This window comes from Galendromus occidentalis, unplaced genomic scaffold (assembly GCF_000255335.2).
Source record: "Galendromus occidentalis unplaced genomic scaffold, Mocc_1.1 scf7180000077446, whole genome shotgun sequence".
In the NCBI taxonomy this organism is placed as follows: domain Eukaryota; kingdom Metazoa; phylum Arthropoda; class Arachnida; order Mesostigmata; family Phytoseiidae; genus Galendromus; species Galendromus occidentalis.
Window position 1 is genome coordinate 1,200,973 of NW_003805434.1, and position 14,576 is coordinate 1,215,548.

The following is a 14,576-nucleotide window of genomic DNA, read 5'->3' on the forward strand; positions in this document are numbered from 1 at the left end:
CAACGATATCCGCCGAATCCGCGCTCCCGATCGAGGGGGATTCTCGGTGATGAAATCCTTGAGTGCGCATTCCGCTGCCAGAAATCACCGACAAGCACGCTGACGTGCCGGAGACCAACCTCCGAAACATCTGAACCGATCGTCTATGAAAATGTGTACAGTTGAAAGCGTATCCTCGCACGCGCACGAATCCGCAATCTCCACCGTGCTTCGAACTCATCCAAAATTTGCACAATACTCCGTATGGACTTTTACGCGCCTTTCACTTCAAAATTATGATCTTTTGATTTCGCGAGCGAAATGTTTCGAAATTTCTGAGATCAAATCTTCCGAACTCTCAATCTTCCGCTTCGACGCCACGGGACTGGCATATGTCTCGGTCAGGAAGCGGAATCGTTCGGGGATGCTTGGAACATTGGGTGTCGAATGATCATCCGTAGGAAAAATGACCGGATATAACAGGAGCCTTCGGATCTTAACCGAGTCAGAGTCAGGCCTGATCACTCTTCGGAACTCTCGATGTTTGTCCGAAAAAAAATCTCAAAATTGAACACAGACACGCCGCGACACATCGGCTGGTGATTTCGAACGGGGACTGTCCGGAATCCCGGTGCAGCTTCCACATACAGTCGGGCAGCGTGGGCGACGTGACACTGAGAGGGAGAACAGCTCAGAGATGCTTCAACCCGAGCAGATTTCTTTCCGGCGCAATTTTGCAGAGGACACGCGCCGGCAGTCGATGGCGCAGGCTTCAGAGGCACTCTCTCCGATACGTACACAAAAAGAATCACATCTGACCTCGGTATTTCACATGTCGATGTTCCCGCAGCTGACGTTCGGTGACATCGCGGGCCCCGCTATGAATTGCCGGATCACGCGTCGGCGCGTAGCGGGCGGCGACGTTTTTCGTGACAGGAAAAACAGAAGCAGCCGCAGCAGAAGTTACAGCGATGGCGGCGGTGGTGGCGACGGCATCACACCACTCAGATTCCACAATTGTTGTTGTTGTGGGATTATAATAGTTTTCCTTTGTTTTCTAATTTCTCCAGTCGCTTAAAAGAGGGAGGTATACCTAAAACGCAACAAGCAGCCATCAACGTTAACAGGAGCAGTTGGAACGAAGAAATTCCTTCCACGAGTCTCCAGAGTGAAGTTGTTGCGGCTTGGGAACACGTTCATATTCATTTTCATTCTTCCGTAGTTGAAGAGAGAGTTGATCAACATACTTCGGCGAGGGCAGGACTAGAGCAGTTCGTACTGACGGAGGTGCATTCTCTGTATGATATCTCGACAATCGTTGAAAACTCGTCGGATGTTTTCTGTGTCGACAGCGCACGTAAAGTGTGGATAGCAATAGTGCTTGCCGTCACCTGACGCCGTGCTGATTCGCTGTAAACGTTGCAAAGATCACAATGTCAACGAGCGGATCTAGACGAAATCATTTGAACCGAGCAATAGAGGACTGGAAATACGAGCGTTTCGCTCTAGTGTCGATCAGAAGCTTGACATGAATTCCAACAAAGGGCTGATACTTACAAGGAACTCATCCCGAATGAAATATTTGGCCCGTATTACCTCCGGGTCTTCGCCGCTGTCCGTTATAGCTGGAAAGCACAGACAAGAAAACTATTCAATCCAGTTGATCATCTCCATCAAAATGGGCGGAAGCTTGCATCATTGTCACCCCAGAGCCGGGTGACAACTGTCTTAGCACGAACAATTCGTCCAGCGCTCCGACAAAAAACTCACCGTCAGCAGGTGTTTGGTAGTTGGCAAATTCAGGAAAATAGTCCTCGAGCTTCGACTTCTGTGCTTTGATTTTCTCCGCCAGCAAGTCTTGTTTATTCAAAAACAAGATTACCGATATCGTGCGTAGCCATCTGCAAATGATCAAGCTTCCTGTCTGGAAATCGCATCGGGATAAGGCTCTCCCGGTGTTCCGGCTGTAGCCACAGACAGATTCATTATATCTGTATTCCCTCGAACACCGTCATAGCGATCATGAGGCAAGCGAATCGGTTCTCGCGAAGTAAAACTCGTCTTCGAATATGCTCTTGAGTATTCTAACCTATTATTCCAAATGGACTTGAAGAGGTCTAAACTTTCTCGCAGCCGGTTCTGATTTGGATCTTCTCGGAGAACCATGTTGTATGACGAGCACGCCGTAACGAAAATGATAGCTGTCACATCATTAAAACACTGAATCCATTTTCTTCTCTCGTCTCTTTGGCCTCCCACGTCGAACATGTGGAAGTTCACCTTGTCCACCTGAAGTCGAATTCCGTAAAGCGTGAGCCACATCCAGCAATTAACGATCGAGCTCTGGAGCGATAGTTCTTCTGGATTCAGGAGAATCTGCGATGGACTCACCTGGAACTTCGTTTCAAAAATCCCGGACGTGAGCACTCGACAACGTAGAATGTCCTGTTCGTTGGGCGTGTAATCGGGCTGCTTGATGGCTGATACTCTGGAAAAAAAAACAGAAGCGTGAATTGCGTCTCAATCGGTGAATGAAAGCATCCCCTTGTTCGACCAGGAAACCAACCGACTCGCTAGGAGATTCTCAGGGATTCGTCATTGACCTCGCCTTCTCTCTCTCTAACGATGAAATCATCACTCAGCGTCGGCGTGTCATCGCCGCAGCAGAAAGTCTCCCTATGTAAGCTCGAAGCGAACTCTGCCGTGGATAAATATCAAGCAACCGGTACTTGCACCAGCCGAGATCCTCCGCTCGAGACAAACGTCGATGGTCAATGAAGGCATGGTCGAGGCTCATGCCCCGCGCTCACCCAATCGTCGCTTTTTACCCACCTGTCGAGGAAGTATTTTGCACAATCTATCAGTTGGTATTCATTCGACCGCTCGAAGGCGGAGATCACTCCCCGGTCTTTCCACAAGATCTCGGTATGTTCGTAGAATTCCTGCAGAGAGAAAAAGCTTAGGGTCGGATTAGGAGAGCGCTAAAGAAAAATTCCCGCGAACTTCAGATCTGTTTCCGGGTTTATTCACGCATCGAGGAATCTCAGGATAGTGAAGTGGAATCACATTTCTACGAGATTTTTTTCATTATCCGAATGACTCCCAATCGGCGGAGCAATTCCAACCCCCTCCGGTGTGCATTCCTTATTTCCCGACCCCATCGGGACCTATCCAAGCGTGCGTCAAGCCTCCAGGTATCGACTGAAGCGAAATCATCCGAAAGGATAGCGGCAAATCAGTCATCTGCATCGACACTCGATGCTTGTTTCCTCACAAATCCCTCACAAAGTTTTGACTAGTATTCTCTGGTCTGTCGTGTTTGTCACTGAGGAAGCTCCCTCCCAGTCGCGCTAGCTCGACCGCCTGGAAAGTGGGCGGGCCGCTCTACAAGAAGTGATTCAAATCGTCATCAGGTCGACCCGAGGCTCACTATGCGGTCACAACGACGGCGGCAGCGTGCAGGTCACCGGACCCAGTTGTCATGGGAAAGCGATTCTTCCCAGCGACAGCGGCGTCCAGAAACATAGAGACATCTCACTTTGTCCGACTCGTGTTCCAGCAAACATGAACCCTCATCATCAGGCCACTTTAGACTTCGATGGAGGAAAGGTGGCAGCAGCTGACTGTCAATTCGAGGAGACGTACATATATGACCGCCGCTCGATGAATTCCCCCTCAGGCAGTCACGTTCTCCAGGTAAAGTATCTACGGGATGATCCCGACTGTTCCTATAATCCGGCTGACGAGCGTGCGTACTCACCGTCGGATAATCAAAGTTCGGGGCTGATGCCACATCTTGGATATAATCCACTCTCCACTGGTTCTCCGAGTGCTCTAATTGAACCGGTGGCACGAGGGTTGACATGGCACCTGGAAGAGCGATTCTTCGTTAGACGCACGGTCAAAAATAATGTATTCGGTTCCGACGAGCCTCATATTTTATTTTTCGAAGTTCGAATATTATTGAATGATTCTGCTGAGATAATTCCTGTCACGTATTGTGTATTTTCGGGTTCCAAGTTCAAATTCTCACGAGCACTCCAGAATTTCGTCTGGATTAGAGCAATTCAGAGCAGTCGCGTAGATGTTTGTTGCGATGCTTGCCGCCATGATTTCCACCATCATCGATGTATAATCGATTCAGCTTGACGCCAACTTTCAGCGTCAAACGCCAAGCGAGCAACGATCGAAGCACTACTATCCAGACGAGCTTTGCAGCAGCTCTCAGAGCCGCCACCACCAGAGCAGCGACGGCTGCGCCAGCTCGTTGAATCCCTGAGCACGTACTCACCTGTTATCGTGAGGATGGCATCTCTTATGTTTTTCTTGATGTCGTCGATTTTCTGCTTGCGTTCGTCCTCGCTGAAGCCGTTGACGTGAAGAATACGCATTTGTTTCACTATGGTACTTTTTCCGGACTCCCCGGCACCTGTTCGGGACAGAAAAAAATATTTAAAGAGAGGGAAACCACGCGGGACACGGAGCAGGATCGAATCGGCACGCACCCGTACGCGCACCTGACAAACTTCATCAGGCAGTCGACGAGCTTCGAACGCTCCCGTCAGGGGAAATGACGGACGGAGCCTCTTCTGCCCCCTAGAACATCCGATTTGTTCCCTTTGAACGTCGGCTAGAGCAGAGCTCTGATCGAGCAGATCACAGGCAGCGGATTCCTCGCAGTCATTCTTCGATACCCCAGAGTACCCCAAAAGTTTTTATGAATCGGCAAGCCAAGATTCGGATGATCGGTGACTATATCGACACCGATTCAAACGAATCCAAGGATGTTCCCGAGTTATGAGCCGAACTGAAGCTTCTAGGGTTCGGGACAGGCCAGAAAACGTACTCGAGAGCGTACCAGCCGGATTTTCGGTAGGTTCCAAGGGTCCTCCGATGCTGCCACGCGCAGCGATGCAGTCAAATCCGACCGTCGAAGAATTACATAAACAGAAAAGGGGAGAGATCATCGTCGCTCGGGTGACTAATTAGTTTCAGATGTCTTAAGCTCGACGAGAGCACGCTCACTTTCTCGATGGACAGCAGTCATCTGATCTGCGACGCGCGTCGGTCGCGTGAAGGTTCGGATTACTTTAATCCGAGTCCGCTCCCTCACAACGCTCGTTGACGGACGCCGTTCACGGCCGACGTCCGTCTAGAGATGGCCGATTCACGGCGGAATTCTCAATGAGGCATCAATTTGGATGAGGAGTGAGACCGGCAATTATTCGCTGATCACGAGTTCGAAATTCGATCGATCTCGATCGAACAATAAATCGAAGTTTTCGCGCATCATTCGCGAGGGAAAACAAGGAAACGCTCGGGGAATTGGCGTTCTGGGGCCGAGTGGATTCCTCACCGTGCCGCTGGGTCGTGCTCTCGATCGACCACGAAGCAGATGGATGCATATGCGAACAGATAGCTCGGCTGATCGAGAATGATAAAACACTTACCCAGCAACAGTAGTCGGTGGGTTGCCCGGTAGATCTGTTTGTCCTTCTGGATCTGTTTCTCGATTTTCTTATTGGCCTCCTTCCGCTTTTTGTCCTCTTCGGCATCTCTCGAAGCACCCCCACCGAAACAGCCCATCCTGGCAAGTTCGGGGGACCCTTGCGGCGAATTCACCGCGTCGGCTGCTCGTTCCACCAGTTTACTTGAATCAGAAGCCTCACTTGCTCTCTATCACCGCTCACCCACCGCCACCTAAAACTCCCAGTGAACGTCGTCGACGTCCGCTTGCCGTGGCAAGCCGTTCGTCTCCTGATTCTGAGCTGAGGTGCTCGCTCCTTCAATTTCCTCCCACCGGGTCGCCTACGACTCGTTACGTCTGTCAGACGCCGCTGCGACCCTCGTGAATGGGCCCTCGATCCACAGTCACCACGAAGCAGACGATTAGAAAGTTCGAATCGCACCGAACCCAGGCTGCATTCCTCTTATCCGGTCGAGCAAGTGTTGACGCCGCGCGCTTGTCTCAACAACTTTCAACGAACAGGTGGACGTTCCTCATTCGGAGGCCTGGTAGCGTCAGCATTGAGAGCGAGGTTCGAACTCTTCCGTTGAAACCCACGGTGGCTAACGACGCGAGAGCCAAGATGATAGCGGCGAGCCGTTCGAGCCTTCGTTGTCAACGTCGTCGTCGTTGGACTCGTAATGTAGCTAGTTTCCAGTTGGTGAGACGACGAGAGGTGATCCACTTCTATTGCTTAGGACCACTCTCGAAGCGTTTTGCGGTGAGAAGGATCTTCTACAGCTTGTCCGCTGGAGTCGGGCTGCCTTTCTGTCTTTCTGTCTGTCTGTCTGTCTGTCTGTCTGTCCGTATTTTTGGTGTCGTTGTTGTTTTTGATGTGCTTGCCTCCCTCGATGGTCGGCAGCGTGCTTTTTCGCACGGCTACGTAGCTGGCTGACTGCTTAGCTAGATACTTGGTTGGTAGGTCAGCGGGCTGACTCTCTGTAATCCTGAAGGTTCGAGCTACCAGTCCGGTACCTCTCAGTGGACAGCTTCACGCATTCAAAGGGTCCTTCCTTCCACGTGAAAATCGGCAGTGACCTCGAAACCACAGCTCGGATGGGAAAGACCGCCGATTCTGGAAGCTCCGGCCGAACAATGTTACACTCCGCACATCCAGGGAAGTCGTCGTTGTTGGTTGACGTGCCCGACAGGAGCAGCAGGTGGGGATCCGGGCGGTGGCGTTCTGGGTTTCCCCTCACCCTATTCCAATCGAGGAGCAGTCAATTCCAACTCACTCAAACAATCAATCAGTCAATCGATCGATCGATGGATCAGACGTCTCACTTATGCACTCATCACACACTCACGCACCCCCTGAAGGAACTGAGGATCCGATTTTTTGATTGACACCGTTGCTGAGGCGTCGCTTCCAGCCGATACGCTCGTTCCTCGTTTTCGGTGCGTCGTGCTCTTTGTTTTCTCCCCTGATGCTCGCGACCGGTGAGCGATCCGCGCAGGTGTATCGACACCGACAGAGGATGCTGCACCACCCGAAACAGTTGAACCAGCGAACGAGAGTAGAGTTCCTCGAACCCTATGTGAAGTGGGTTGTCGACTAGTGCCTGGCTGGAGGATGGGCAGACCGTTGTCCTTGTTGCGGTGTCACTTTGCACTTCACCTTCGTAAATCCCGGCGTTGATCACGACGCGTCGTCTCCGACGGTGATGATGTTGCGGTTGTTGTTGTTGTTGTGGTGGTGGCGGCGGTGGTGCTACCGCCGCTCCCCGATGATGAAGATGGTGGTAATGATGATGAAACGTGATGGAGATCGCACTACGATGGGAAACTCCTCCTGAGGACCAACGGGGGACAGACTCGTTCGATCAGAGCGTAACCGACCAGGGAACTCTTAAACAAATTCGGTTGTCTATCCCTCTGTCTGGCGAGGTTTCTCTCAGTCAGCCAGTTTCACTGGCTTGCTGCCTGAATGTCTGTCCGCCTTCCTGCTTGTCTGTCTGTCCGTCCGTCTGCTGGTTGTTCACTTGCTTTCGAATTACACACAGGGTGGTAATTCTGTAGTAATGGTGGTGCGACGACTCTGGTGCGGCGACTGACTGACTGACTGACGAACTGGTAGACTAGCTAAGTTTGGCGGTGGTCGTGCTGGTCGGTAGCGCTGACCGTTTTCGGGACGGCACACCGGTCAGTCGGATAACTGCACGCACAATCTGTCCCGTCACTGTCGGTACGTTGCACGTCGGCTACGGACTGGCTGACGGGTTTGTCTGTCCGTCGGGTTGGTCGGCCGGCCGGTCGGTCGGTCGGTTGCTCGATGGATTGCTGGCTGGCTGGTCGACTGACTGACTGGAAGGATAACTGGCTGGTTGGCTTGCTGGCTGGCTGGCTCCTGCCCGAGTGCTTCGAGTCTGGAAGTTCGCTGTTTTTTGGTTGGTCCTTTGGTTTGTGGCTTGTTTCACCGAAGGCTGGGTCGGACGGACGGTCGGTCTGTCTGCCTTCCTGCTTGCCTGGCTGCCCGACTGCCCGACTGTCTGCCTGTCCGCCTGTCCGCCTGGCTAACTGGCTGGCTTGCTCCTGCCCGACGATCGTGGCTCTCTGCGGGGTTACGGCGTGTCAGCTCATCGTTACACGTCGGCCCGAAAACTGCGTGTTTTCAACGATAGGCCACAACTTCACGCAGCAGTCAAAGGTAATAGTGTTGGTGGTGGTAGCAGCGGCGGCGGCGGCGAAAGCAGTGGTGGTAGGAGCAGCAGCCGCGAGAGCTCACACAAAACAATTGGCCCTAGAAGAGGTTCGGCAGCGCTGGTCCGATGAGCTCGTCGGTCGGAAGTCTGCGCGAGGCCTCAACTCGATCCGCTAAGCCTTACACGCTCAGAGCGCTGAGACACGGGCCGCCGTTCGGCTCGTTCGAGGCCGAAATTGGCCCGTTTTGTAGTAGTGCCTGACAGAAGAGAACTGAAACACAAATATGGCGGAGCCTCTTCCAATGGCAGCAGCAGCAGCCTGCCTGCCTGCTCTGCCTCCTATAGAGCAAGCAAGCGAGCGAGCGAGCGAGCGAATAACGAAGGTGGTGGTGCTCCGGACGCACGGACCGACGGACGGTCAACGCTTTGTCTGCTCGCCGGATAAACGCATTCTGACCAGGGAGATCTTTAACGGGTGCGCGCTTGCTCGCGAGCGAGTCTCCTCCGGCGGCGGCGGCTGCGGCTGCAAGGCCCTTGCTCCTCACTCATCCGCCGCCGCCGCTGCTGCTGCCGCTATCGCTCGTTCACTTACTCACTCTCCGAGCAGACACTGCCGCCAAGCGCGGATTTCTTCCGACCGACGGTGCCACGGAGCTGTCCGTTGGAGAAAATAAACAGTGATAAAGCGTGCCGAGCGGGGTCACGCTCGCTCTTAGTTTTTTTAACATTACTTCGCACGGAGCCGTTCTAATCGCAAAACGTAGACAATGAAACGCGGTCCCCTTCCCGACTGGCGCCACGGAGATCCGAGCGAACCCTGGGCGTTTCTGACAGCTGACGGATGACGGAGCCACGGCTCCGCGAGGATCCGCGCGGTCAGTGGAGCTCTCATCGGAGGAATGTGGAGGAGTTCGAGCTCTCTCTCGGGTAAAAATTCGTCCCGCGAGTAGAGCGACGAAAAAATTGTAGTGGACGACTGCGTGTTTGGTCCTCGGCAGGTTTCCGAACAAGGCCTCCGATTCTTTCGAAGGGGAACCGTCAGTTTCGAGGAATTATTCTGCCCTAAACTGTGGCCTCCGGAGGAAGATGATAGCGATATCCTGCCCCGAAAATTGGAAATGTTCTGCGGCATACTCTACTTCTGTCACTCGTCGTGCAGACGCGGGCGTCTCGTCTGACGGCCGCGATGACCGATGACACCGCTCCAGCGGGAGGTGGCTCGGCTTCGATCTGTGCCGCCGGCAGAATATTCTTTCGGGAAGCGCGAGTACTCGGCCGCGACCCTCTGGGTACCCTGGCTCCCTGGATCCGCCGCGGGCGTGATGGGAAAACTTCACCCAGACCTTTGAAGCTTGGCTGTCGAGTCCAGAACGGAAAACTCCGACGATACATATACTTAGCTCAGAGTCTCGCGGGCACCAGCGTGGTCGCTTTACGCTGCGTCTGGAATTCTCTATCTAGTAGGGCTGTCCCACCTAGGAGTGGAGGGTGGGGAACACCCGCTGCTGAGGGTCGCGCCTGATTTTCTGTAGAGATGCTCTACAGACGGGCAGATGTGTACAGCTGAAACTGACGCCGGCTTCATCGTCGGCTTCCGACCTGCGTGCTCCCGCTTGAGTAGTCTCCTCTGAAGCGTTCAGGTTGCAGGGTGGGAATTTCCGGAAAGTGCAGGAGCTTGCTGGCGGGACGCGTAGTTCGAGATGCTTCATTCCGGATGGTGCGCCTTATCGAATCCGCCGGAGAGATTCCAAATATCATTTGGAATGACCGTAGGATTCTGCATCATCGGATCCTTGAGAGACATGTTCCATGGAAGGAGAGCAGAGGACCAGTCCACGTTCAACCCTTTTCATCCCTCAAGCTCTGTTGGAAAGTTTCATGCTCGATTTTCCACGTCATTCACTGTCTCTACCGGAAGGATGGCACTCGCCATCGTTGGACCGCCAGCCCTAAACTCTGTATGACCTTGAGCTTTCAAGGAACGCGAGATAATCCGGATGCGTGGAGAGACTCCGGAGAAAGAGCATCACTCTTTATGTGTCCTGCTAAGCACACGAAATCTAGGTGTCACTACGAAAACTTCCGAAGCTGTAACCGATTTCACTCAGTTCGCCGCTATCGATTCGGGGGTTGGGAGAGAGTGGAATTCTTCGCTACTCCCGTCCTCGTAGCTGTCTCTCGAGCCCCGAAGCTTGGTTCCGAAAGTTCGAACAACAGTGAGCGTCTCCGGGAAATAAAAACAGAAAACAAGAACTTATCGAAGCAGTTCCTCGAGCTTATTTTATTCCGTCACCCGGCAACACTCAGTCGCGCAGTCAATGTCGCAACAGGCATCCAATAGACAATGATGAATTTTACGCGGGGCTCACTGGGGACCTTGATCTCGTCTCGTACCGGATCCCTTCATCTTCATTCGCATGCCATCGGATAGTAAAGGATTGGAATGTTTGGAAGAACGATGATGATACAAAACACTATCGAACCGAAAAAAACGCTTTTGGGTAAAACCCGTGGAATTCCAGTTCAGCCGAGAAGAGGAGGTTTTTGCCAGACAGAAGACGACCGATCGTTGAGAGCGGGGTCAGATCGTCGGATGTCGCTTCGATAGGCTTAAGATAGGGTCCGGACGTCATAGCGCACGTGATTCGAGTCATATGAACTCGCTCCAGACGGTCTTCAAACACTTGACGGGTTCAGAGTCAAGACCGAGAAAATTGTCGAAATCCTAACGTCAGGTGAGTTGAACGCAATTCACTGATTCTGCCGATCACGGCGGTTTCGAGACCGAGTCTCAGGCGCGGCGATGCGCTCATAATAACGAGCACATGAGAATAACAAGCTCGAGGGAGCTTCCCGGGCCTACGAACAGATGAAGCTTCTGTTCTGTTTGGAATCCATGAGTCTCTTAAAGCATCTCATGGAAAACTCACTGAATGGAGACTCTGTATCTCGAGCAAGGTGCTTTCCCTGGAGGCCTTACACGAGTGTCTTTTCGGGAGCAATCCTTAGCCAGTCTCGCGAGCATAGACCTTCGATCATTGTTTTTTTTGAGACCGTTTTCGGCCTTACAATTGTCTATGCCGAATCCAGCAGAAGCATGTCCGTCTATAGGAGTTTCGTCACTCAGCGAATTATCTATGTTTCCGCTGCAATGTTCAGCGCCAAGATCTACGTTCTGAGCAATCTACGAGAATCACGGTCGAGTTCGAATCGACACTGATAGCCCGCTGTGACACAGTGTACGTCGCGTAAAAAAGCGTTCGCTGTCGTTGCCAATTACTGCTCCGGGAGAGAGGGCAGCCGCCGCCTCAAACCCGGGTAATAATGGTCAGTCGCCAAATGAAAGTTCTCATGAAAAGCCATCTGTGGCGAAATTCAGCCAAGGTCGTTTTTACCAATACTAGAAAGATGAACGATTGAATCATGCTTCGGATGTTGCTTGTCTCGCAGGGGCGATTGGGCTCCGACGGACTCAGAGGCTTTGACGCGCGAGAACGTCGCCGAAGACGCGTGAAGTTCCTCTCCCGCTATCAGAAGACCACCCCCCCACTCTCCGCCAAGATCCCTTCCCGGCCCATAGGGCTCCATTTTCGCCTCATCATCATCGGTGGTTGGCCCCTCCATCACGATGGCTCTTCCCCTCCCCTCCCAGAAAAAGAATCCTGGGCACGCGCCTGAGCATTAGGGACCTGTTCGATTGACCTGTTGTGTATCTTCCGCGTTCGAGCTAGCTCTGAAGGTAGAACGTATCACAGATGACTTGATGATGATACTATTCCTTGCCGCTCTCTTTCTTCTAAAGACTCCACTGATGAATGGAGTGAGTTTGAGTCGTAAGTGCTCTCGTCCTCAGGCCGGGGTCATCGGTACACGTGTAGTTCTCTTCAATGACCATCAGGGAGAATTTGATTTCCCCCTCTTTAGTCTAAGATCAAGCTTTGGTCCGATTTTTTGCGTTTCTCTCTTGTTCCTCCTTCATCTTCATCATTTCTCCCAGTGCTCTACTGATTTCGTCCCATGAGCCTGTGACTTCCACCATCTTCGGTACTAGCCGCTCTGGTGTATCCCATGCCTCTCGAAGTTCCTCACTCGACACAAGACGTCAGATAATAGTTCGTTTCTTTGTAAAACGAAACGCCGATGCCACTCAAAATAAACGCATGATGAATGCGGAAGACTTTGCACGTCAGCTTCTGCACGGATCCGTAGGGCGTCGTCGGGACGGCCTTACTCATAAAGTCTCTTTCTCGGACCCCTCTCATACAGATTAGCTCCTTCCATTTCAACAATGACTTGTTTTTGACCCCGGAACTCATCCAATTCGCGAGCTCCGGGATTCTGCGATCTACGAGAAGATTTAAAAGCGAAGGCAAATCCAGCTTCCTCAAGCGCACGACTCGAGCGTCCCTCCGAGTGATCAGTCTGAGGCAGAGAGTACTCCATTGGAATACGACGAGCTGCAGATACTCCCGCGGAATAATTACCCGTGAATGCTCTCCGCGGGATTGGTCTATCATGTGAGAGTCTCCGATCAAGACATTGTGAAAACGAAGGTTCCCCTCTCCGATGGCTTGCGCTCCGCGGTGAGACCTCGGTGACCAATGTGGAGTCTCCGTGTCGCTCGCGCTGTCGGGAATGGAGGTGATCTCAGCGTCACGCTTTGAGTAAGTTTCTCCGTCTGATTTTTCTTCGCAAGCGTGGCTCCAATCGTTGGCTGTGCGGCTCCGCTACGGGTCGAAGGGGTCTAATGGCCTGAACAGATCCAATGGCGTTCTTCGTGCTAGTATTGAGTGCGATGGCCCTCTCGGTCACGAGGGGCTCTATTTCGTTTGAAACCACGAAGTTCCGTTCCTGGTTCAATGTTTTCGAAGAGGCAGAGAGATTCGCAATGCAAGGTGGCACCCGTCCGGAAAAGTTACTCATCCTGCAATCGGGATTCTCCATCTTTGAACGACCCGGAACTTCGGCGAGTATGCTGATCTTGAGCCCGACTTCTCGCGACATATTCACCGCGTCGATGCATAGGGTAACGCCACTATTCCTGGACGTTTTAGCCGTCAACATGAAAGTAATCGTCATCACACCTTATTTCATCAATCCTGCTATGAAGCCTTTCGAGAATTTTCGTCACAAACTTCTGCTCCATATAATCGTGGAAGACATCTTCGTCGAGGATGTATACGTGAGCATGCACACCCTTCGCTGGCACATAAACGGTTTCCGGAGATTCGTATGCATCCAGACTTTCGATCGCATGGCGGCTTGGCGAGTGAACGCGTCGATGGAGGCCTGCTACCCTCCTGAAATGAGATGTGCGGTCAGGGACCTGACTTTCCGGAGGAATTCCCTGAGTGCGCGCCCCTCAGCCTGGCTCCAGGGACGCGTCGAATGTAATGAAACGCGGATCGGAATAAATTTCTTTCTGAGCGAGGTGGTTATACATGCATTCGAAGAGAGCATGCTCTACCGATTTCCCACCACAGTCTTGAGGGAGAGCGAATGTTTCTCGTTGATCCGAGAGCGCCGGCTCGATATTTCAGCTCTGGCCGGACCTCTCACCCCAGAAGTATGGGTTCTTATTATCATCAGCGTTCCGATTCTCGCGAGAATTATCTCTTGGTTGAGCATGACTGGCCTCAAGGATACGTTGGCTTGGGCGGCCTTCGGATTCATTCATAAGATCGATACCGACATGAAGGTACGGAGTTTCTCACAGATGATCGCTGTGGGATGCGCTCTCGCCCTGTGCTTCCTCATCTTACGAATCCACTTGACTTCGGTGATTCACTGTCTCCTCGACCGACTCGAGTACAATAAGTGCGAGCGAATGTATACCTGTCGTTTCAGTACTTTCTGCTATTCGAGCGTCCTGATCATCGGCGGCCTCAGCGATGGAGCTTGCATCTGCAACCTGAATGTCGCGCAACAAGCTGTCGTCGGATTGCCGCTCCACCGGGAGTTGCTCGAATATAAAGCAAAAGATCCCCGAGAATTAAATCTCAACAAGCTCTACATCAGAGCCCTTCCTACCGAGCCATTACTCCTCGACAAGGGACAGCTCTTGATGAATCCGATAAGAGTCAGCTCCGTGGTTAGCCGTCTGATGGAGGCTGGAGTCATATCAGATGCGCGTCTCGAACCCGATGCGGAAGAAATTCGGAAATACAAGCAGGTGTTCCGGGATTCGCCTGCGGAGAGGTTTTGGATTCAGAGCTCCTCGAAGCTGTCGGAATTTCACGGTTTCAATCGGAGGAGCGTTTTCTTCGGTCCCCGTAATTGGCGAAATGCTGGGTTTTTCATCGCGGGGTTAGTACTCGCGAGCTTAGCGATATTCTGGTTGGAATTCGATCAAATCCCTCTCCAGGCCCAGGCTCTCGAGCTCATGAGAATCTTCATCTCCTTCATCAGTCCCCTTCTGGATGCGATGCAGAGTATCTGTGACAGAATCA

General features: G+C 52.4%; 1 protein-coding gene across 1 annotated transcript; it reads right to left on the minus strand.

Moving 5' to 3' along the window:
* Positions 1-1,242: 1,242 nt before the first annotated feature.
* Positions 1,243-5,565, minus strand: Galphas (G protein alpha s subunit). The gene is made up of 9 exons (XM_003743433.1): positions 5,430-5,565; positions 4,271-4,408; positions 3,740-3,849; positions 2,812-2,921; positions 2,371-2,467; positions 2,069-2,268; positions 1,750-1,880; positions 1,537-1,604; positions 1,243-1,389 (listed from the first exon to the last, which is right to left on the minus strand). The coding sequence occupies exons 1-9, from the start codon at positions 5,563-5,565 to the stop codon at positions 1,243-1,245; spliced, it is 1,137 nt and encodes a 378-aa protein (XP_003743481.1).
* Between the last annotated feature and the right edge of the window lie 9,011 nt (positions 5,566-14,576).